The sequence below is a fragment of the Podarcis raffonei genome, chromosome 10, assembly GCF_027172205.1.
Source record: "Podarcis raffonei isolate rPodRaf1 chromosome 10, rPodRaf1.pri, whole genome shotgun sequence".
NCBI lineage: Eukaryota > Metazoa > Chordata > Lepidosauria > Squamata > Lacertidae > Podarcis > Podarcis raffonei.
In genome coordinates this window covers 52,631,535-52,656,589 of record NC_070611.1, presented here as the reverse complement: position 1 = coordinate 52,656,589, position 25,055 = coordinate 52,631,535, and the positions used below count along the sequence as shown (strand labels likewise).

Here is a 25,055-nt window from a genome sequence, read left to right as displayed (position 1 = left end):
AAACATTTTAAAAACAACAGCAGCACATACACAAAATCTGTTCAAAATCAGAGACAGATACCAAGTGGAATAAAGATTTTAGAAGGCTTGTTGAAAGGCAACTATATTCAACAGGCACCAAAAGGACGAAGAGATAGGCAGTGAGTAGGTGCCACCACAGTAAAGGCCCAATTCCAACAGTGTGTGGAGTAGACCTCCCAAGAGGATGATCTCCCAAGAGGCCATCTTTTGGGTGTCCTGGTCCTAAGTGGTGTATCAAAACCAGCCCCTTGAACTTCACCCATTGGCTAATTGGCAGGCAATGCAATTCTTGCAGTAACAGGGTAATATGATGGCAGTATGCCACCCTAGTGAGCAGTCAAGCCACTGCATTTTGCATTAGCTTCAGATTCCAGGTCAACCTCAAGGTCAGCACTACATAGAGCGCATCACAGCAGTCCAATCTTCAGGTTCTTAGCGTAGGTTATGAACTTGTCCTTTTCCACCTTTCTGTGATTTCCATTTTCACATCTGGTGGCCCTCCAGATGTTAGCCTGACTGCAGCTGCCATGATTCCTAACCATTGGCTGTGCTGGATGGGAGTTGGAGTTGAACAACACCTGGAGGGAGACAGGTTCTCCACCCCTTATCTAGGGTGTGCAGCGGTGGTGATGGGGGTGGAGCATTAACCTTGACACTTGCCCTCCCTTTTTGGCAACTAGAAAAGAACCTGTCTGGGTATAGTGTTTTATATGGTCAGCTGGCCAGCACAACTCCCGTACTGACCCAAAATGCCTATCTGAACAGATTTTAACAAGCTCACTGCTCTACTATAAAACTCGTCACCATTAAACTGAGTTTTGTTGATGGCTTGTTTTCAGAATGTCCTGGTGGAGCAGCATTGCCCTGTAATAACAAGGGGCGTTGTTTTCAAGGTGTTATCGGAAACGGAACCTGCACCTGCAAGGTATGTGCTTTTTGTTATTACAGCTGAGAAATGGCACAGAATTAATGACTATAGTGTGGCTTCTTAATAATTTTTAGGAAAAACCTGAGTTATGAACTCTGAAGTCTCTGTTTAAATCTCACTTCTGCCATATGCTTAGCAAGGGACCTGCCCAATTACACTATGGACACATTCACACATCACAATAAACCACACAGCTGGGAGGCGGGTTAGGAAACAGCAGCTTTTGGTTTTTCACAGCTTTCCATATCAGCTTGGACCCAGCTTAGAAAAGCATAGCAAAGCAAAAAGTATAAGGCTCTTAAGTAAACACACACACATATGAGAATGGAAGCAAATAAATGAGGTAGTTCACTTTACCAGTTTACCAGTGATTAATCTTAGCTGTGGTTTGTTTAAACAAGCCAGCTTCATCAGTTATAGAAGTTGTCTCGTTTGGTGCTGATCATAGTTAACGTTCTCCACACTTTGTTGGACTGGATGGCATGACAAACCGTGGTTAAGTAAAAGCAGAAGCACAAGGTTCTGAACATGGAGGAGGAGGAGAAAGGGGGGTGGTTGCAAAGCTGGAGACTTGCTGTGCCTTGTTCCTGCATGTTCACATCACACTAAACCATAGTTTAGCATGGCTTGAAAATGCAGTCATAATGTAGTCATGAGTTTGCAGCCTGAGTCTTGTATCAGCTGTTATACTTTCATAACCACCCTTATTTTTAAATGCTGCTTCTCGTAGAAAGGCTTTGGTGGAACTGCCTGCGAAAAATGTGCAGAAGACAATCTCTATGGACCTAATTGTACCTCAGGTATGTCTAGTTTGGGTAGGGTGTTAGGCTCCTTTAAAAATAGAATGTACTAACTCATAAATGAAAATTCCATTACCACACAATAGGTTACAGAGATAATGTCCTATTTTGGCATTAGGAAAACATAATCCTTCACTCAAAGCAAATGCTTTGTTCCCATCCAAGTATGCTTCTTAAATGCCACTTATGAGGAGCATCCATAATCTGGCAAATACTCTGTGCTGTCCAAAGGGTTTATCTTGGAATGTAAGGCATGCCACCATGCTGTTCATGGGTTGTTGTTTTTTGCAAGAAAATATATTTGAGAAATATATCTATGCATCCAGATTATCCCCAAATTCATGTTGATCTGCAGCTACATGTGTGAAATTGCAGTCATGTAGCCATGTTATTCCCCATGTTCCCAGGTTTTTTATTCATGTCACCTAGCAGTTGCCATGCTAAAAGCAGTTGCGTGTGATTATAGATTCTCTATGCACGATTAGATTGTTCAAATTACTATTTTGTGCAGCAAAATTGTTATCATGGAGCAGCCAGGATCTTCCTTGTAGAGTGATGATGAAGAGGTTGTTACTTGGCTAATGTTGTAACCAGCCCTGGGACCCTTCTTAAGAATGAGAAATAATTCTGAGGCACTAACCACTCTATGCAGAAACAATAAATTGCAGGTGTCTGCACCCCATCACCCCAACTAACCCCACTGCCAATGCCCCCTAAGCCTTTGTCCAACTCTGTGGAAGCCCAAACTCCATCTTCCTCCTGTGAGAGATTGCAACACTTCAATAATTAACATCCAGGGAGTTTTACTGAATTTTGAGTTAGGGATTTTAAGCTGGTTGTCCTCAATTCCAGCCCAGTGCTTTATCCCCTATTGCACACTGGCTCTTCCAGCTACCTGGAGAGGCCAAGGAGTGTGCCTGAGTCCTTCTGCATGCAAAGCATGTGCTCAACCAGAGAAGGTTTTGCAGGAATTGAGCTTCTGCAGTCTCGTACATTAACCTTTTCTCAGACAGGAATGTTTCCTGTAGATAGCTTCTGTTGTAAGTATAGAGGGAAACTGCGGCAATCAGGATATAGGTTAGTAGGTGCTGACATGCTGAGAATGTATTGAAGACATTTCCTACGGATATTTCCTATGCAGCAGGCACAGCTGAGTTGTTCTGCAAGGCACTTCCAACTAGAAAACAAGTACTGTATATGGAACACATTGAAGGTCCACTTCTGCCCAGAGGTCTCGGACAAACAGCCATCTATTAATTCTTCCATCTCATCACCTGTGTAAAAGTAACCTACCTCCCAGAGTTGCTCTGAGGATAAATTATATAAGCATTCTGGGAAAGCAATGTTGTCAGAATTATTCATAACAATGATCTAGGAGTGTTGCTGACACTGCTGAAAAGTATATAATGAACAGTAGAACATTCAGGATATGCCTTTATGCTCCTTTCTGGCAGCCTCTGCTTCCTGCCATGGGGCTTGAAGGTTTCCAGGGACATTGCCAAGTAATATTAACAATGGGTAAGCAGTTGCGTATTTAACCACCACTGTATCTGGACAATGGCAGGCCTTCACACAACCTGTGTACCATGTGCAAATCATAGTGAGGCTGGGTTGGGAAGTAGCAAGCCATATTCTGTGGTCATAAATTTGTCCTCCACACAGAGCCCCGTGATCCTATTAACTTTTGCATTGAAATATCTGTAGTCTTAAATGTGTAGCTAAAATATTGCCGACTGCTCTAAAGGCTTCATTCCTGCTCCTAGTATGCAGCTGCATTCATGGAATATGCAACAGTGGGATAACTGGAGATGGAAAATGCACATGTTTGTCTGGATACAAAGGTCCTAGCTGTGACCAACGTAAGTGACACTTCTGTTCCTGAGCATACGAGATGAGCATACATAGATGGCAGTCTAATTACGGCAGCTGGGGTGCCCAAATTAATGAACAGTTTGACTTGTATAGCGTCAGGCTTCAGGGAATCCAATTCCTCCCCCGGTGGGCAGCCAAGAAGTACACATAGATAACAAGAAGAGTTCTTACCAAGTCCTTTAACCAATATTCACAGAGAGAGGCTTTGAAAAGTGCCTCTCCGTTCCAATAATGGCATTACTCCGAGTAAAGTCCCACCCCCTCCATCTCTCCTATCATACGTCATCCCTGTACCAGCTGATCTGTCCTTTCTGCCTCTGAGCCTTCTGTTCTCCTACTCTCGATGCTCACCGGGACCTGGGAGAAGGGAGTCTGGCATGCTTTCCAAAGACACTAAGTCTGTCAGCTCTCTCTCCTCTGGTGCTTCTTCTTCCTCCTGCTCCTCTCCCAATATTTCCCAGCTTCTCCCCTCTGCGGCCTCTGAACTGTTACCTTCTGCAAACCACTGTTCTAAATCTATACTGTCTCCCTCTTCTCTGGGAAGTGCAGGAGGAAGAGGGGCAGCCTCCACCATTCCTCCTCAGTCTAGCCCCTGACATATAGTGGCAACGAATGGTAAGCCATTCAAAGGATCAGATTACAACAAGTGCATCATGCAGGTAGGCTGCGCTTCTCGAAGGTCTCTACATGCCAACAGTTTTTCTCTGCTATTGCCACTAGTATGACAATTGTAGCAGCAGCATATGGCAGGTGAGAAAGTTATGGAGTAGGTAGAGATGTTACACAGTGCAGAGCGCTCTGTATTAGTTGTACGTTGTCTCGCTTCCTGGCTTTTGCCACAGTGTAATTAACACTTCTGTATTGAGAAGATGTTTGAGCCCATATAATTAACGGGCCTCTTTCTGTCCTAGCAATCCCCGAATGCCAAGCCTTGCGCTGCCCAGAAAACTCCAGGTGCTCCCTCTCCAGTAGAGATGAAAGCCAAATGGAATGCAAATGCCTCCCCAACTATGAAGGAGATGGCAAACAGTGTGAACGTAAGTAACTGGACAGGTTTGAAACATTTGAAACACAGCAAATTCAGGCAGGTGAGGTCATTTTAATTTCAGCGCGTATGAAGCTGCGTTTTCATACACTTTAGTAATGCATGTTGTTTCACAGCATAGGTCAATCGGCCGACTCCTGCGTAATTTTAAGAGAAAAAGAATGAATATGGATGATGGCCAGTTACCAAATGATAACTCTTTGTGTTGTGAGTGTAGCCTGCAGTGGCTGATGGGGAGGTAGCTCTCTGGTGTATCATCCGGTTTGTCTGTCAGACGATCAAGGGGAAAAGAGAAACTTCTTTTCCCCCTTACTGGTAATGGTTAAGAGAGAGTTCTGGAGTATGGGGCATCTCAGTCAAACCTGAGTAAGTAATTGGGTATTGACAGCTTACATCACTTGGGGCAGGCTTCCTCAAACACGGCCTTCCAGATGTTTTGAGACTACAATTCCCATCATCCCTAACCACTGGTCCTGCTAGCTAGGGATCGTGGGAGTTGTAGACCAAAAACTTCTGGAGGGCCGAGTTTGAGGAAGCCTGACTTGGGGTTTCTAGCCAGTCAGCGACAGTGCTGAATAAGATGGCTCTGTGGCCAGCTTCTGTTGTTCTGTGGCAAGGGGGGAGCCTTTGCTCTCCACCCTAAATTGCCCCCCACCCAAAACTGAGGGCATCCATCCTTCTTGGTAAACCATTGTTGGTATCATCCAATCAAGTGGCAAAGAAACTCCTATCATTCACTTCCTTTCCAGGTCTTTTGTTGATGTGGAAAAATGAAAACAATCTGTATTTGTTTTTTATTCATTTCTGGTCTTTATTTACCTCACTTTCTTCTCCAACCCCCAAGCCATCAACCCATGCTCAAAGCAGGTTTGTGATCCTCATGCCGATTGCCTCTACCTTGGACCCAATCGTCACAAATGTACATGCCAGTATGGTTACACGGGAGATGGCGAAGTTTGCATACCAATAGATCCTTGCCAGACAAACTTTGGGGATTGCCCCACCGAGTCTACTGTCTGCAAATATGATGGCCCTGGAAAGGTAAGTGCAACTCTGAAATAAATGTTGACCAAATTTTAGGGGAAAGAGTTAAGTACAGACACACTTCACTGAGCTGGTTCTCCAAATAGTGGCAGAAAAATCGCAAACATAGCACATTATGAAAAGACTTTAAGCACCATGAAAGGACTTTAAGCATTCCCTTTTCAGCCTCTCTCTCTTGCAAAGACTTTACTTCCACAAAATTTTCGTAGGGTCAGGTTTTCTGACTGGACCACAACCTTCACAGTTCATTACAGCACTGCCATTTAGGTTTTGCACACATGACATTTTATTCTCAAATCAATGGAGACCAAGTACCGTATTTTTTGCTCTATAACACGCACCTGACCATAACATGCACGTAGTTTCTAGAGGAGGAAAACAAGAAAAAAAATTCTAAACGAAAGAGTGGATGTATGATTTTTGTGGTTCATGCTGTGGCCACAGACATGTGATCTGACGGTGAGTTTGCAGTAGCCCAATGCAAAAATCCTGAGGATCCATGTGGATCCATGCTTTGTAACCACGTTTTTGCACCATTGCAGCCCCATGAAACAGTGGGTGCGTGTGTATTTTTTGGTGCAGGCTGTAGCCATGGACATGCTATGTGATCTGATGGTGAATTTGGGGTGACCCAGTGCAAAAATCCTGAGGATCCATGTGGATCCGTGCTTTGTAACCACGTTTTAAGTGGGGAGGGAAGGAAAAGCACTCAAGGGACAAGGAGCACGCGTGGGGTGTGTGGAGAAGGATGCTGCTAATAATGCAGGAGAGGGGTTTAAGGGGAGAAGGAACACTCGTGGGGGGTGGAGAAGGATGCTGCTAATAATGCAGGAGGGGGGTTTAAGGGGAGAAGGAACACGCGTGGGGGGTGTGGAGAAGAATGCTGCTAATAATGCAGGAGGGGGGTTTAAGGGGAGAAGGAACACGCGTGGGGGATGTGGAGAAGAATGCTGCTAATAATGCAGGAGGGGGGTTTAAGGGGAGAAGGAACACGCGTGGGGGGTGTGGAGAAGAATGCTGCTAATAATGCAGGAGGGGGGTTTAAGGGGAGAAGGAACACGCGTGGGGGGTGTGGAGAAGAATGCTGCTAATAATGCAGGAGGGGGGTTTAAGGGGAGAAGGAACACGCGTGGGGGATGTGGAGAAGAATGCTGCTAATAATGCAGGAGGGGGGTTTAAGGGGAGAAGGAACACGCGTGGGGGGTGTGGAGAAGAATGCTGCTAATAATGCAGGAGGGGGGTTTAAGGGGAGAAGGAACACGCGTGGGGTGTGTGGAGAAGGATGCTGCTAATAATGCAGGAGAGGAGTTTAAGGGGAGAAGGAACATGCGTGGGGGGTGTGGAGAAGGATGCTGCTAATAATGCAGGAGGGGGGTTTAAGGGGAGAAGGAACACGCGTGGGGGATGTGGAGAAGAATGCTGCTAATAATGCAGGAGGGGGGTTTAAGGGGAGAAGGAACACGCGTGGGGGGTGTGGAGAAGAATGCTGCTAATAATGCAGGAGGGGGGTTTAAGGGGAGAAGGAACACGCGTGGGGTGTGTGGAGAAGGATGCTGCTAATAATGCAGGAGAGGGGTTTAAGGGGAGAAGGAACATGCGTGGGGGGTGTGGAGAAGGATGCTGCTAATAATGCAGGAGAGGGGTTTAAGGGGAGAAGGAACACGCGTGGGGTGTGTGGAGAAGGATGCTGCTAATAATGCAGGAGAGGAGTTTAAGGGGAGAAGGAACATGCGTGGGGGGTGTGGAGAAGGATGCTGCTAATAATGCAGGAGAGGGGTTTAAGGGGAGAAGGAACACGCGTGGGGGATGTGGAGAAGGATGCTGCTAATAATGCAGGAGAGGGGTATAAGGGGAGAAGGCTCCTCTCCTCTCCCGCTTTGCTTCTTTAAAACAAGCAGGCTCTGCTTCTCTCCCTCCTCCCCGGCTTGGCTCGCTGAAAAGCTTTGCTGCTACTTAGCGAGCTCAGTGGGGAGGAGAGAGGGACAGAGAGCAGGGGGTTGTTTTAAAGCAGCGAACCGGACAGGAGCCGCTTACACTCGTGTAAGCGGCTCCTCTCCTCTCCCGCTCTGCTTCTCTCCCTCCTCCCCGGCTCGTCTCGCTGACAGGAGCTGCTTACACCCGCTTTGCTGTTTCAAAGCGAGCCACGGACTGCTCATGACTGCAGCAGATTCCCCCGCCATCCGTAGGCATTCGCTCCATAACACGCACAGACATTTCCCCTTACTTTCTAGGAGGAAAAAACTGCGTGTTATGGAGTGAAAATTACGGCACTTGTTTTTCCTACGTAGTCTAAATATATTGTATATATTTTTTGCCCCTGAGAAGCGCATCTTGAGAAACTCGTTTCACCCAAAATCTTTGGCACTGGTGTTGGCGGTGGTTCTCTGCCAGCAGCAAATGCCGCAAGCAGTGGCAGCAGCAGTTATGGTGCTGACAGGAATGGCAAGGTGGCAAGTTCACATTTTGCCTCAAGCGTGGAAATTGGATGCATCGCCCCTGTGAAGCTGAGTCCTCAGGATCTGGTGGTAACAGTAACTTCCATCAGTTTAGGCCAGTGGAGAGGCTGCAGGATCCAGGGCCAGGGGCCTGTTCTTCAGAAGTACTGAGGAGCGAGAACGAATCCTCCTTGGAATAGTTGCTGCTTGAGAACTTTTCTCCAAAGCCTCCCAGTCCAGACAGTGAGAAGCTTGCCGTTTACATTTCAACACAGGCAGCACAATGGATGTAGGAGAGGAAATAGCAACAAAGAACAAAAGAGGAAGAATGGGAAAGGCAGTGGTAACAAGAGAGATAATTAAAAAGAAATGCTTTTTAAAAAGAAAAGACTGATAAAACATTCTTTGTTTCTCCCAATTTAGTCCCACTGCGAATGCAAAGAACATTTCAGAAAGTTTGTACCTGGACTTGGGTGCAGTATGACGGATATCTGTGCAACTCACAACCCCTGCCATAAATATGCTGAATGCAGAATGGCTGCACCAGGACAAACTCAGTAAGTTGTTTATCTTCTGGTGTCTTTCTGAGATATGTCTGCTGTTCTCTCATTGGGCTGCTTATCAAGATTGAAACTGCAAAAGTGAGGTTTTATGCAAAAATAAATTCCAGGTGGAATGGATGGGAGAGCAAGATGTTTATACCCTTCGTGTGGCAAAGCGTTCCGTGTCTGCATTTCCTCTGTATTATTTACATACCAATCAACAATCTAGCCAAAGCTCGGCATATTATTATTATTATTATTATTATTATTATTATTATTACATTACTTGGATTGTCCTACCTCTTAGCAGGGCTGTCACCTGCTCAGGGCAGACACTGATCAGATCCTGATATCCTAGTTGGTAAACCACCTTTAAGTTCATTCCATATACTATCATTCCATATCTAGAAATGTTACATCCAAACTGACTCACTGCTTTTTGTTGTTGATGTGCCTTTTATTTCGAAGACTGTTGAGACCCATCTGTTGAACTTCATTGTGTCTCTGCTGCTTTGTGTTGCCAGATTCCACTTTGAATGATTTTCTATGCCTTTTAGACTTTCTGAAGCAGGTAGATTGCTGACAAGAGTTTCTCTTCCAATGAAAGTCCCATGCTGCGTGACAACAGACCTTTGAAACTAAAGAGAGGAGCAGAAGCAGTTTGTAACTGCATACGCACCATACATTTAAAGCACATTACTTCACTCATAGAATCCTGGGAACTATTGTTTAACTCTCATAAACCTACAACTTCCAGCATCCATAACAAACTACAGTTCCCAGAATTGTTTGGGGGAAGTCATTTGCTTTCAATACGCTTTACATGTATGGTTCATATGCAGCCAGTGATGTTTTATGGGTCTGTTAGAAAAATCAGCAACCCCCCTGTGTTTGCACAAGCTATTACACTAGCCCAAAACAGCTCTTTGCATCATGACCTATGTAAACAACAACAACAACTCAGTACGATATTGTTTAGTTAAAAACACTGTTACTCATGTTTGTTTCCTCTTCTGCTAAACGGCAATACCTGTTGCTTTTTTGCTCAGATGTACATGCCAAAAGGGTTATGAAGGTGATGGATATATTTGCCACGGAAACATCATGGACCAGATTAGAGACATGAACACCAAACCTGGAGGGCAGTGGCAAGGAAAACTAATATCTGCTATAGAACTCTTTGGTATGTAGATACATTCAACCAAGAAGGCTGGATTTCAAAACTTAGCTAGTAGGGGTGTTTTGCAACTGTCCGAAGACTCACAAATGAGAAATATTTGAGACCCAGATGGGCTCAAGTGATCTTGAAGAGTTCTCCCTAGCTATTCCCTCCCACTCTTTTGAAAGAACACCACTTCTAAATCAAGATAGGTATTCATGTGATACAAGGATATGCTTTTATCCTTATATTTGTCTCCAGAGCCATAAAATTGGGGTGGATCCTTCAACGCTCATCTACTCTGTGGGCCTATCCATCAGCCCCTCAACCTATGCAATCCACAGATACAGCCATACTATCTATTTAAAGCACACCCAGTGCACATTTAAAACATATTACTTCTCCCAAAGAGTCCTGAGAACTGTAGTTTCCCTCTCCGAACCAAGAAATACCAGGGAATGCAAAACATACATTCTACCACTGAGTTTCAGAACAGAAAGTACCTGAATGGGATGCTTAGAGTTTGCACCATGCCGTTGCTGGGAAGTACATGCATTATCTTAGCATAAAGGACTGTTAACTTCACACACACACACACACACACACACACACACACACACACACGGAATGGGAGGAAGAAGATTGTAAACTTGTGGAGGAAACAGGATGGATAAGGACAGTGGAGGAAACTGCTGATGGGAGATAGCAAGAAATCCATCCCCTATAATTAGCTGTTGTGTTTACACAGTTTCTAAAGCTGTAGTATCAACTCATCCAAAATTCAGATGGTCAAAAACGAACATTTTAGCTGTTTCAGAATAAACACATTTACCTCTTGGAGGCCCATGAGCAAATTTCGCCTTAGGTGGCAAAACAGGATGAGCCGACCCTGGCTATAGGCCTTTATTTTTTTAATGAATTGGTTGTACTCTTCTGATACATTACTTAAAGTTGTCTCTGTTTATCGTATACATTTTTTAAAAATCTATAAAAAATACTTATACAGAATTCATTTTACAATATTCATTCTTTTGTTCCATTTTTCTGTTTTCCTTGTAAGAAAATGCCTACGAATGGCCGCTGAATACTTTGGGACCATTTACAGTTCTTGTTCCAACAAGCAAGGGGTTCAAAGGAGTAAACGTAAGTGTCATGCTCAAAAATGGCATATTTTAAAAATGATAAATATTTGTTTAGTTCTACAGCACCTTTCATCAATATGATGCCCTGCAGACGTTTTGGACGGCAACTCCCATCAGCCTCAGCCACTGTTGCCATGTCAGCTGGACTTGATGGAAGTTGTAATCCAAAATGCCTGGAGGGCACCAGGTTGGTGAAGAAATGATGTGACATAATATTTTAAGTTCTGAGCATATCCACAATAAAATACAATTTGTTCTTGGCCCTATTGGGTAGCAATTATATGCCGCCTTAACCTGTTTCAGTGTGTTACTTAATAGTTGTAGTCAAGCCAAAGGGTCGTGCTCAACTACCGGTAAGTTTTATTTGGAATAGGCCTGCTGAAATTAATGTACCTAAATTAGTCATGTCCATTAATTTTCATAGGTCTTCTCTGAGTATTATTAATAATCTGGCTGCAATCCAAAATCTGTTGCTCAGCTTGCATATCCTTTTGGGTGAAGCACATTTTTTTGTGGTTGGGCAGCACAATGTTCTAGCTAGCTTGAGTGTAGCTCTTGTTATTGTGGTCTGTATTATACTCACTTATTGGTTAGTGCCAATGACGACCTTGCTAACCTGTCAGCTTTGTTCATTCAACGTTTTGAAAATGTTTAGATTATTTTTTACTGCTGTAGAACAGAATGCTGTTCTGTTTTGTACAAGAACCTAGGAATATGAATGCTTCCTTGGGCCTCTGTCGTGAGGAAAAAGATGTTACCTTTTATTTTTTTTCTGTTTTCACTGCTTTGGGCCCAGTCTAAGACTGCAAGCCTAATCATGTGTAAAAGGTAAAGGTAAAGGGACTTCTGACCATTAGGTCCAGTCACGGACGACTCTGGGGCTGTGGCGCTCATCTCGCTTTACTGGCCGAGGGAGCCGGTGTACAGCTTCCGGGTCATTCGGTCAGCATGACTAAGCCGCTTCTGGTGAAGCCAGAGCAGCACATGGAAACACCCGTCGGAGTGGTGCCTATTTATCTACTTGCACTGCGTGCTTTCAAACTGCTAGGTTGGCAGGAACTGGGACCGAGCAATGGGAACTCACCTTGTTACGGGGATTCGAAACGCCGACCTTCTGATCGGCAAGCCCTAGGCTCTGTGGTTTAACCCACAACGCCACCCGTGTCATGTGTAGTCAGAAGTAAATCCCACTGAATTCAGTGAGGTTTACTCCCAGGCAAGCTACGATTGCAGCCTAAATGCATTACTTTTGGTCCTGTTGAAATCAGTAGGATTTGGAAATCCTGTCACCGTGACTAACTTTCCACATTGATTTCAATTGACCTATGTGTTACTAGCCCCATAGTTTGGTCTCTCCAGCACTTGGAAATCACATGTTCTCTAGATGAAGTCTTTTACCTCCCTTTCAATTTTTTAGGGTGCCTTTTCCACATTATTGATAATTCTTTATATTAGAAGCCTATATAATATCATTTCCCTTCATTCTGCTAATCTTCCAGGTTAAAGACATTCTTTCTAATAAAGAGAGTGCCCAGTATTTTGTGAAGCTCCACATACTTGCTGGTCAGCTGGATCTGAATGGGTTGAATAGTACAAGTACAGTTTATACTCTCACTGGCAAACCAGCTGTCATATTAAATGATGAAAAGGTAAGGTATGGTTTTCACTTTATTACTGCTATTTCACTAGCAAGTGCAAAATTGATATTGGGTTTGTTTGGCAGAGTTTTAACTGTTTTGTGTGTGAACTACTTTGGCTTATTGCTGTTGTTTTTTAAAGTTGTGCTTTTACCTTTTATTTTAGTTTCACTGTGTTCTTACTGGAAGGTACTTTGTGGACATTGTAGAGGAAAACAGGATATACAATGATACATATACATTTTATACTCCATTTTTCTACTACTATGCCCCCCAAAATAGTTTGCAGCAAGCCTTAATACAGCAACAGCAAAACCAGTATCAAATGCAAATAAAAATCCATTTAAAATGGTGAAACAACAGATTTAGAATACAGCAATGTTTTATAAGACAGCCAAAGCTAGTTATTCAGCTCCCAGAGGTGCTAACTTTTCTGCATCAGTACATGGCCTATCAACAAGATGTTTCTTTTGCTCATTGTGTAAGTTTATTAAACTTAAAGGTCTGGTGGTGGTTGTTTTTTAAAGGATCTAATGACAATCCAAAGTCATGGCATGTTGAACTGATGCTATAACACAGTATGATGCAAATGCAGAGTAGGTTTCAGGTATAATATAGGAATATAGGAAGCTGCCTTATACCAAGTCAGACCATTTGGTCCAGCTACCTTAGTATTGTTTACTCTGACCGACAGCAGCTCTCCAGTGTTTCAGAAGTTTTACATGCAAAGCAGATTCTCTACTGCTGAGCCACAGTCCTTGCCATAAAGGGGCCTTGGGCAAAGTATCCTCTGGTGGGTTTCCCTGGCTGCAGTGACAGTGGCCCATGCAGTGCTGGGGAGCTGGGTCTGTCTGCCCTTCTAATTTCTCACAATTTCTGGTCCATTGGATGCCTAGTGCTGACATAAGCCCTGCACAAATGCAGTAGTCCAAAGTCATTTGAAGCCCAGTTCCTATGGGTCGTACAACTAGTATATTGACTGTACCTCTTCTTGAACACTGTGTGCTTGTACCTGGTAAGCCAATGTGGTGCTCTCCAGATGTTGACAGACTACAGCTTCCATCATTGTTGACCACTGGCCATACTGGTTGGGGCTGATGGGGCTTGCAATCCACCAGCATCTGGACAGCAGCATGTTGGCTACCCTATTCTAGATTTTATTTCAGATGCCTGCCTGATGTTGAATGAGATTTGAGTGCTGAATATCATACAATTTATATAGCAGCTCATGTTTTTTATTATTACTACTACTACTACTACTATTATTACATAAGCAGTGTGTGCCTTGTTAGATAAAATAATCCTATATTTATTTTCTGGGCCTTTCTAGGACAATCTACTTAGAATAAGATTACAGGGAGGGAAGAAGAAAGTGAAAATCTTACAAGCAGATATTGTCGCTTCCAATGGAATTGTGCACATTGTTGATAGAGCCCTGGACAATACAGAACCAAGCTTTGAAAGTGATAAAGAGGTGAGGTCAAATACAGGCAAGTGACTATAACAGTTTAGAACCATGATTTTACCTATGAATTTAAACATTTCTTGCGACATGCCTGCTGTGCAATAAAGCTGGAGAACAGTAGTATTTATATAGTACTTTAAATGCTCCGAGAGATTTTTTCATGCATAAAACTTTGAAACAACCCTATAAAACTAGGCCTCTGGTGAGGTCAGACTAAGGGATACTTGTCCAGCTTGAACTTAATGCTAAACTATGGTTCAGCATTATGTGGTCGGCAGCAGCAGTCCTCAAGACTTATGCACTCCCTTCTCCTGTTCTCTGTTGTTGCCATGAGGAAATTGTAAGCTCTTGTTTCTGTTTTGGATTAACCACAATTTAGTGTTCCACCCAGGCATGCATCTTTTTCATACCTCTCTGGAAAAGCCAGGAATTGAATTAGGAACTTTATGCATACAGAGTACATCCTCTACCACTCCTTCCTGCTGAGCCCTCTTGTGCAGTGTCATTCATATAAAGCCATGCCAAAGGCAGATCTAGGCGAGTGTTACCAGTGCAATTGCACCGGGCGCTGAGCTTCTGGGGCACAGGAAATATGACATCCAATGGAAAGCGAGAGGTTGCGGGGGGGGGGGGACTGGCTTTTGGTGCCACTGGAATTTTTGGTGCCAACATCCGCCACTGGCCTTGCAAAGGTCTCTACATTCCTTTTAATACAAATAATAATTTGTATCATATACAATAATAATTGATGCACTCAGTTACCGTTGATATTCAAAGTAGGATGGATCTATTTCTGTCTTCTTAGAGATCTATAATGGCATTGCTTCAGGACAAAGTGAGATACAGCAGATTTAGATCCATACTAGAGGTAAGACAAACAAAAAAACAGATTTAAACAAATTTACAGGTGTTCTTTTTGCAAAAAAATGCATATAAACTGCTGATCCCTTCTGCTCTCTCTTTCTAAAATAGAACAGCATTGTGGGACCAATGTTAGATATACATCCAGGACCTAATACAATTTTCATTCCAACCAACGATGCTTGGAAGAGCTTGAAAGATGGAGAACTGGACTACCTGTTGTCAAGTAAGGTATAAGTCTTTAAATAACACATACGGGCATTCGTTCTTGTGTAGTAACAGTATCCACTAGGACACAACCAATGGTCAGCTTGAATATAGAAAATGTATACATCCCCCACCCAGAATGACATACAGCATTACTGGCTATTTGCACTCCGTTGTTCAGTCAGCTTCTGGATCTTTCCTTACCACTAGCATAGCTTGTCTGCCACAAGTTGATTTAATCAGGAAAAGGATAGCCAATGCGATACTCTCCAGATGTTGTTGGACACCAACTCAAAGCAGCTCCGGATTGCATAGTAAGGGATGGTGGGAACTGTTGGGAAGTTCAACAACTTATGGGGGGGGTACCACAATGGCTATATAGAAGACCTTATATTTAGTTGTAATGACTACAGCTGTAAGGATGTGAATAGGACTTGAGGCCATGAAACACCTATTGAATACAGTGGTGCCTCGCAAGATGAAAAGAATCCGTTCCGCGAGTCTCTTCGTTTTGCGGTTTTTTCGTCTTGCGAAGCAAGCCCATTAGCGGCTTAGCGGATCAGCTGATAAGCGGCTTAGCGATCAGCTGTTAAGCGGCTTAGCTGATCAGCTGTTAAGCGGCTTAGTGGATCAGCTGATAAGCGGCTTAGCAGCTTGGGAAAAGGGGGGGGGAACCCCGCAGGAACTTGCAAGACATTTTCGTCTTGCGAAGCAAGCCCATAGGAAATTGGTTTTGCGAAGCACCTCCAAAACGGAAAACCCTTTCGTCTAGCGGGTTTTCCGTCTTGCGAGGCATTCGTCTTGCGGGGCACCACTGTATCATGCTTTGATTAAAAGCAGACATCCAGGTTGTCTTAATAAAAGCTAATTTTCAGAAGAATCCTAAGCATAGGAGGGAAATTGCTTTCTTTTGCCACAAAATATCAGACAAAAATATACATTTCCCCCCTTTTTTCATAATTACCCTTTTACTTATGTGAATGGTCTTCGCCTAATATACTTACTGGTTTGGATTTCTGTAGTGGATCCCATGCCAGGCTTTGTGGGGTCACCAGGCAAATGTACCTACCTCAGCACCAAACTGGCAGTGGGCTCTGGGCTCTCAAATTTCAGTGGCACCCTGTGTCACTGCTCGGCCTAGTGGGCTTCGTTTTTTAATATTGTTTTGGCGCCCCCTGCAGCCTTGTGCGACCTTAAGGGTCACACCACCCTAAAGCCGCCTCTGACCAAACTGAGCCAGAGAACAGTGGCTGCTATTTCTCTTCTCTGGAAGCTGCAGCCCCTCCACTGGGGTCAGAGGGGGAGAGCAAATGAGCAAAGAAGCCCAGTGGCTTGAGAATGCCATTGTGCTTTGCATCTTCTCACAGCTCAAATTAGATTTCGCTTCTTTGGTCGGCATGAAAAAGAAAATATTGCATGATGCCATGGGCGTAGCCAAAGGGGGCAGGGGGCAGCTGCTCCCTCCCTTTCATCAAGTAAAACATTAGAAATACTTAACTAACTGACCAGTCATGTTGGTTATGCCCCCCTCCAACAAAAGTCCTGACCCCTCCAACAAAAGCCTTGCTATGCCCATGCAGGATGCTTGTTCAGATAAATGTGGCTCATTCTTTATTTGTACAGGGTTCACGAAAGCTTCGCGAGCTAGTTCAGTATCACATTGTTCCTCACACCCAGGTTAGTGCAATTGACGTCTGTGCTAGATTTGATATTACCTTATTATAGTACACTTGTTACTTCTCACTACTGAAATCTACGATGCCTCTCATAACTTACTGAAATCCTTATGTCCCAGTACCCACAAAAGAAGTTTGGGTTCTATAATGATTTGGAGCAGGGCTGGCCCATTCATGAAGCAAGGTGAGGTGACTGTTTCAGGTGGCAGAATCCACAGGGGTGGCAGATCCCGATGTAGCAGGGGTGGCAGATCCCGATTTATTTCCCACCTTGTTCCTGATTTAGATCTTCACTCTTCCATTCTTCCTCATTGGGGAGGGCTGGCACCATTTTGTGGTTCACTTCAGGCACCAAAATGTCTTGCACTTGTGAGTGCACCCCTTTAAGTGTCATTGTACTTTCATGGACTCCTTTTTGCATACTATTTGCTAATTATTTTCTATTCAATTAAAAAAAAAAGACTCCTATTGTAATATTTGGCTTTGGGGGGGAAATGAATTATTTATTCTTCCCTATAGCTGGAGGTAGCCAGCCTTATCTCAATAGGGCACATCAAGACTATGGCTCAACAGTTCATCTATTTTAACGTCACCAATAGTGTAAGTACAAGAAAGGCCAATTCTTATTTATTCATTTTGTTTTCCTGTTTAATCCAGTCAAATTTTGTTTTCTGAATTCTGAAAGGAATGGACTTTTTAACAGACAGTTAACAACACCTAACTCCTGCTTTCCAGAGTAAAACCTCCAATTGTCAAATTTCAGGCCTCCAACTGTCAAATCTCTGCTATCTTCCTCACTGACAACTAACTCCCAGCTGATTAAAACCTCAAGCCATTCAGAGTCTGCTGCCATTCAAACCAATAACAGAAGTAACCCCCTCAAGTCACTTGCTGAATGATCTCTGCCGTTGTACTTCTATCAACAAGACCTGTTCTCTCATCCTTTCACATTGCTTCTTCAGCTCACGAGTTGAACCCATTTGCCTGATTCTGTTGAAAATGATTGTGTTTAAGAGGATGTGAGCTGATATGAAAGTTCTGTCTGTGGTGTTTGATGTCAGATGGTTTATTTACACATGCAACTCATCACTTAATAACTGTGATAGGGTGTCACCCACTGTCGTGGGTGTACATGTACAAGCCGAAACAGATTTTACAGTCATTACATAAAACTGAAACATCAAAGCAAATTTTCCACACACCCTGCTGATATCACCATTGTAATGTTTAATACCTTGTGGAAATTAGCCATTGTGTTATGAGTACAACCCTTGACTGTTGTTAATGTGGAGCAGCGGCAGCAATACTCACAACACTCTGAGGTACACACTGCTGCTAAATGTACATTAACGTATTTGTTACACGGATATTATTTCCACATCTATTTATTCCTCTCAGAGTTGTCTCAAATAGCAGTTCTTATTTCAACAGACTGAATCTGGAATATTTCTGAAAGCGATGTGACACCTTGAGGTCTTACAGTCAGCACTTAACATGTAAACAATTATATATGGGACTGTTTGAGGTATATGAACGAAAAGGGGCCTCTCCTTCATAGTGATACTGCAATTTTGTCCTTGGGGGCTGCTCTTTGAGACAAAAATATATGGGGCTGGATGTTGGAGGTTCTTTGAAGATTTGTGAGAGATACAGAGGTACTTCGGGTTACAAACGCCTCAGGTTACAAATGCTTCAGATTACAGACTCCACTAACCCAGAAATAGTACCTCAGGTTAAGAACTTTACCTCAAGATGAGAACAGAAATCAAGCGGCAGCAGTGTGACGGCAGTGGGAGGCCCCATTAGCTAAAGTGGTACCTCAGGTTAAGAACAGTTGCAGGTTAAGAACAGTCCTCCAGAATGAATTAAGTTCTTAACCAGAGGTACCACTGTATAAGGATTTATGAAAGACTGTGAGTGGAATGTAAGAATATTGCTCTAGTATAGGTGATAGGGCCTTTTCTTTTGACCTTGGAATGCCATTAAACCAGAGGAGGAGTCTACTTGGCCACTCGTTAGCTGAACATGAAGTTGTGTCCTTGGCTATAGATACATTATTCTTTGGTGTGGCTTTGACTAAGGAAACTCACTTTGTCTGCACATGAAATGCTCACTCAGAAGCACACACACTCTAGATGTACTGCAAGGATAATTAAATATATATGAAAAAATATAGGCAAAATGTGTTATTGATAATACTTGGTATGGGAGATAAATTCACACACACACACACACACACACACACACACACACACACAAAAGATTCTGGACTGGAGCACTGGCGAGTCCTGGCTCAGATTTAAACCTTCACACAGATTTGCAAATTAAGCCTTCTTTTTATTCTACTTATTCATGTAACTGCTTTGAAATACCAAGAAACTGGATTAAAACAACAGCTGTAAGAGGTCCTGATTATGAAGAATGCAAACAAATACAGAAGCAAGGATGCATGATATTGTCAAATAATACAATGAAAATATTTTGAAGTACTGGCATCTAATTTCAAAATAAATAACTCTTATTTATGCAGGGACAAATCCTGGCGAATGGCGAACCTATAGAAGATGCAGACATTGTTGCAAAAAATGGCCGAATTTACACACTTTCTGGCGTTCTCATACCACCTTCCATAATCCCAATTCTGCCACACAGATGTGATGAAGAGAGAATTGAAATTAAGATGGTAAGGCTCTTCATAACAAAACAATAAAAGGCAGTATCGAATAACTGCTCTAGCAGAGCTAGTCAACAGACGTTGCACTCCATCTCCCATCAGCCCCAGCCAGCATAGCCAATGGAGAGGGATGATGGGAGTTGTAGTCCAGCAATATATGGAGGGCACCATGTTGGCTACCCCAATGTACAGAGTTCCTTTTCACCTAATTCCCAGTCCATGCCAGCCCAACAGAGGGAGCTAATTGGCCTACATATTCCTTTCTGCAAACACAGGAGCCCTTTGTGATAATTGGAACTCATATAAAAACCTACTGGTAATTCTGCTTTGTGAGGCAAAACTGTACCTTCATAAACTATAATTGTTCCGTTTGTTTCAGGGTACCTGTGGAAAATGCCCAGCACTACACAGGAATAGTTGTCCAGAAAATTCAAAACCTGTTGTAAGTAAACTTATTATCAGTCCAATCACCAAATAAATTTATAAACGACAAAATATTTCCTTCTGCATGCATTTTGGTAAAATGTATTAACAGCATTTGTGTTATTATAAAAAGAATAAAAACAAGCAGCGTATTATGAATGCAATCCGTTCTCCAGCAAAATTAAGATCATTGTTTGCTATCCATAGAGCACAGTGTTGGTTATGGGTGGTTTGTTTTAATGTGTGGATATTTTTTTTAATACTCTAGGCTTTCACAAGGAATCGATGCATTTACCATGAACAGACCTTTCTCAGATATGGGTGTGCTAAATACTGCAATGTAACAAAAAAGGTGAGAGATGCAAATGACATTTCTGTTGTTAGCTTCCTATAAAACTGCTGATAGCACCAGCAACTACTTACTACTGTACAACAGTGGTCTACATGAACTTTTGCCACAACTAATAGAACATCTTCATATATATTTTTTGTATTCGCTTCTTGAAGACTTAGGTAATAAAGCACATAAAAAACCCCAGACACCATGCATTCTGAGTATATATATGGTATCTATTTTCACAAATGCGTCTAGTGATCACAACAGCAGCATGGATCCAGGAGCCATTAAGGAGACCCAAGAGCAGCAGCAAAAAGCATTAGGGAGGACCATAGCAAAGACTGTAGCTCATTTGTAGGGCATCTGGCTTGCATGCAGAATGTCCCAGGTTCAATTCCCAACAGTTCCAGGTAGGGTTGTCCCCACCTTAAACCTTGGAGAGCTGCTGCCAGTCAGTGTGGGCTGAGGTTGATGGGCCATTGGCCTGACACAGCAGCTGACTGTGTTCCTATGCAGTAGGCAACAGCAAGAGAAAGCTAATACAGCACAAGAAAGGTATAGCAGATATTACAAACAGTGCTACAACCTTCTTCTCCCCCCCCCAAAGATCTTTATTGAAACTTAACATATATACATAATAACCCAAATTCCCAATGATTCCATCACATAAAATATAATATCTAAATTACAGCAGCCGCTTAATTATACACTTAATTATAAAACCCACCACCCAACCTCTACTTCCCTCCACAGCAATTCGACTTCTTTATATTTCTTTCTACCTTTTCCCCCATGCATTCTATAATAAATTATTTTTGTTAAATTCTTATTTTTCCTTCTTTCTTTATTGGTTTTGTTATCGCTTACATTTTTTATTCTAAACCTGTTAGCATGTCATTTTTAGAACAATATTTTGACATATAATCTTCGAAATATTTTCACTCCATTCTTAACTTTTGATTTGATTGATATCTTATAATTGAAGTTAATTTTGCCAATTCTATATACTCACTTAATTTGCAAATCCGCTCTTCCTTTGTTGGTGTGTCCTGAGATTTCCATTTAGTAGCAATCACTACCCTGGCAGCTGTTGTAGTGCTTCATCCTTCTTGTACTCTTAATGAATGCCCAGCCCTGTGCAAAGCTTATCTGGAGCCCAGGAGACACGGGGCGTTCTTGGCATGACAGTGTGAATCTGGCAGGCCTCTGGTGGTGACCCCCGCTGGCTTAGCCCTCCAATGCCTGGGGCAAGTGTACCCAGCTCACCCCACCCCCAATCTGCATGGGCCTGCTCTTAACAAATGTGTGTGCTGCTCCTTTTTCTTTTGTCATGAGGAAATGTTTGCTTATTTTGCAGGAGCCAAAGTGTTGCAAAGGATTCTTTGGCCCAGATTGCAATCAGTGCCCTGGTGGCTTTTCCAATCCCTGCTCAGGAAATGGACAGGTAAAAGAAAGAAATATTTTCAGTGTCAACCGGTCTCCATTTCCTTTGTTGAAGTCTAGTAAATAGGCATATGAAACCGTTTGCTTTTGTTGAGATGTCAGTTGACTTTGGCGTTTTTCAGCATACCTGCTTGATTCATGACAGGGTCAGTTTTCATGCAGGGCATGAGGTGTTGCATGAAAAAATGCCCACACCTCCTTGAACACCCAAAGGAAAACTGAATGCATAGTAGAGATGCTTCACCATCTGCATCTAGCACCAAAGTAAATTTATATCACTTCATGTATCACAAGCTGAGGACTGTAAATAAGCTCACATTCTTAGCATCATAGAATAGGCTATGTTGTGGACCCTGGGCCACTGTTCAAAATGTCTAGCTTTCAAACCTCAGGTTAATGGGGTGAGGGGTTGGATCACAGAGTGAGGGCTAATGGGGCACTGCCCCACCAACCTCAGTCTGCCCCTAGTCAGACCCCATCTGTCTGCTTCTTACTAACAAAAAGTCAGAGGCATTGAAAGTAAAACAGCAGGGAACATTCAGTTTGTAAATTAAGTGATAATTCTGTTAGTGGTATAGTAAAAAACCAAGTGGGAGCTGGGTAGAGGTGTTGCTTACCAACCAGGAAGAATGGCATGATGTCTGTGGAGGTAGCAAGTATTCTGACTGGCTATGTAATCCTGTGAGAGTTTCTCCTCTGTATGTTTGGTTGACTGTCTCCCTGCTATGTCTAAGGCATGAACTGAGAAATACAAAGCATCTCTGTTCCTTTCTTCTCAAATGATACACTGTTTTGTTTAGTTCTTATCAGTAAATATTGCTTTTCTCTTTGGACTCCATCTGGGTGTTTAAAGTGGCTCTGGAAATGACAGAGGGAACTGGTATCTTGTAAGACACATTTCCCCAACAGAAATACCATTCTGATATATTTACATGTGAATTTCAATGTATAATTTCAAATATGTTTGTTCCACTTTGCAGTGTATGGATGGCATGAAAGGCAATGGGACTTGTGTTTGTGATAGGAAATTTGAAGGATCACACTGCCAGTTCTGTTCAAACCCAAACAAATATGGACCACACTGTGACAAAAGTAAGCACCGCAGTTTCTCTCTTCCCTGGATATTTTAAGCCTTAGTCAAATTTCATGGCAAAGAAAGCCTCTGACCTGAAGACAAGCACTTCTGAGTTCCATAAACTCCTGCCTGGTGTGCTTCCTGTGCAGCTGAACTGGGAGGTCCTTAGTTCTTTGTGCCCAGGGGAAAGCATCAGTGAGGGGCCTGGCCCAGTTTCTATGGGCCTGGTGCTGTGGGATCTTGTTCAGTGGGCTCTGGCCTGCCAGCCTCTAGTTCACAGATAGGGATGAATGGATCTATCATTTTCATTTCTCTCAGTTTCTCATTTTTCCAATCTTAGATTCAGTTGTCCAAAAAAAAAAAAAAAAGATTCTCATGACAATTCATCAGCATTTTAGTGTGATTTTCTGTTGTTAAACGATTTTTTGTATGCAATTTTGCCTAATGTACACATTTCTGCAAACAAATTTTCCTTAATATAATACATTTTTATCTGTTATATATGCATTTCATGCACGCTTTAGTATGTGCATTTTTGTACACATTACTTGGCTGAAAAACCACCACAAAATTCAAAGAAGTGTGAATTTTGAAGGGCACCTGAGTTTCAGTTTGCATGTGGTTTCAGAAAGTGTGGATTTGTAGATTCACCTTTAACTGTTAATAATCTAATTTTTGCTCCATCACTGCCCATGATCACCAGCGTCAGAGCCAGGTCCAGGTACCCAGTCCAGTTTCTTAACTGATAACACAGTAGCCTCTGACTTGGTGTCCTGGTCACTCCTGGCATCTGGGGTTGTGGCAGTTAAAATATTCTAACAGTCTCTTCTAATTTTATTTCATTGTTTATTGCTTAAAAAAAAAGAAAAATGGGAAAATGAAAGACTAGCTGAGATTTTATTTGCAACAACAACACATATATTACCTTTTTTAAATGGGTCTGATATCTCTCTCTCTTTCTCTCTCTCTCTCTATATATATTCCTCTCATTGGCATTTATTTCCCCCAATCTTCCACAGAATGTATGTGTGTTTATGGTAAGTGTGACAACCAAATAGACAGTGATGGGATCTGCCTTGCTGGTTCATGCAAAAGTGGATATGCTGGAAAATTATGTGACACACAGGTGTTTCCATGCGGGACTTTTCTTCAGTTCTGCCATGCACATGCCGATTGCCAGTTTACCAATGGTGCTATGAGGTAGGCCCATTATACTGATCATTTTTATACCACTCGGGGAACTATAAGGAGTATGTGTCGGCACACGTCTCCCCACCTGTCATCCTCTATGTGAGTGAATGTGGTGCCTTCTGCATCTTCCTGGCCTTGACTGTCTGTGATGGGTCTGGAAGTCTTTCACAAGGAATACCTGCACTCACTCAGAGATATATGTACAGTCTTTATTTACATACGTATATAGAAGGCACAGAACATAGCTTCATGCATCCGAATCCTCGGTAGCAGATCCAGGAGGTGGGAGCTTTCGGCTCCACCTCCAGTACAGGAGCTTGAGAAGCCCCAAGCGCCTCCTTTGTTCCCTATGTTTTAACCCCCTCCTGTCCTGTGCTGATGGAATGGGCATCAAATTTCTCTCTGTCCCTGAACTGGTTGAGTAGTGTTGCTGCTCTCTAGCATCAGGGAGCGTCCTCGCAGCTTGAGTTCCTTCCGCTTGCTTGTCCTCCTCCCCTTCTCCTGTCTTTTCTAAAGGCTCCTGTTCTTCCCCCTCCCTCGCTCCGGGGCATTCCCTGGCAGCCCCATGACACTGTCCCAATTGGTTTGCCAATTCATTTTTATAAAGGCTCAGAGTAAAACGAATTTGAATACCACCTGCCCCTTCCCAGTTGTGCTACTTAAGATTTTTAACTGGAGAATCGATCAAGGGCCGTTGTTGGTGACAGAGCATGTGCTTTACACATACAGACAGGTTAGGATTCAACTGGAACCTGCAGTTAAAGAATCTTCGGCAGCAGTGGCAAAGCCTTGCATGCAGACAGTACCAGGTTCAATCCCTGGCATATCCAATATGCAACTTTAAAGATACCCGAAGAAGCGTCTCTACCCCCACTGTTTAGCCCAGACACTGAGGTCCAGCTCCGAGGGCCTTCTGGCAGTTCTCTCACTGCAAGAAGTGAGGTTACAAGGAGCCAGGTAGAGGGCCTTCTCGGTAGTGGCACCCTCCCTGTGGAACCCCCTCCCATCAGATGTCAAGGAAATAAACAACTACAGTGATACCTCAGGTTACATACGCTTCAGGTTACAGACTCCGCTA

The 25,055-nt window shown here is 43.0% G+C and overlaps 1 protein-coding gene across 2 annotated transcripts in view; it reads left to right on the top strand.

Annotated features, from left to right (window-relative positions):
* The window catches only part of STAB2 (stabilin 2), an 89,424-nt gene that overhangs the window by 5,340 nt on the left and 59,029 nt on the right, over positions 1-25,055 (top strand). For both annotated transcript variants that reach the window (XM_053407416.1, XM_053407415.1), the window contains exons 4-23: positions 861-946; positions 1,680-1,749; positions 3,513-3,608; positions 4,533-4,658; positions 5,511-5,707; positions 8,569-8,702; positions 9,737-9,870; positions 10,907-10,989; positions 12,488-12,637; positions 13,956-14,099; positions 14,896-14,958; positions 15,063-15,182; positions 16,782-16,835; positions 17,354-17,434; positions 19,365-19,517; positions 19,888-19,950; positions 20,200-20,283; positions 21,626-21,712; positions 22,692-22,803; positions 23,806-23,986. In XM_053407416.1, the coding sequence (XP_053263391.1) occupies positions 861-946; positions 1,680-1,749; positions 3,513-3,608; positions 4,533-4,658; positions 5,511-5,707; positions 8,569-8,702; positions 9,737-9,870; positions 10,907-10,989; positions 12,488-12,637; positions 13,956-14,099; positions 14,896-14,958; positions 15,063-15,182; positions 16,782-16,835; positions 17,354-17,434; positions 19,365-19,517; positions 19,888-19,950; positions 20,200-20,283; positions 21,626-21,712; positions 22,692-22,803; positions 23,806-23,986 (2,218 nt within the window). The remainder of the gene's footprint in view (positions 1-860; positions 947-1,679; positions 1,750-3,512; positions 3,609-4,532; positions 4,659-5,510; positions 5,708-8,568; positions 8,703-9,736; positions 9,871-10,906; positions 10,990-12,487; positions 12,638-13,955; positions 14,100-14,895; positions 14,959-15,062; positions 15,183-16,781; positions 16,836-17,353; positions 17,435-19,364; positions 19,518-19,887; positions 19,951-20,199; positions 20,284-21,625; positions 21,713-22,691; positions 22,804-23,805; positions 23,987-25,055) is intronic.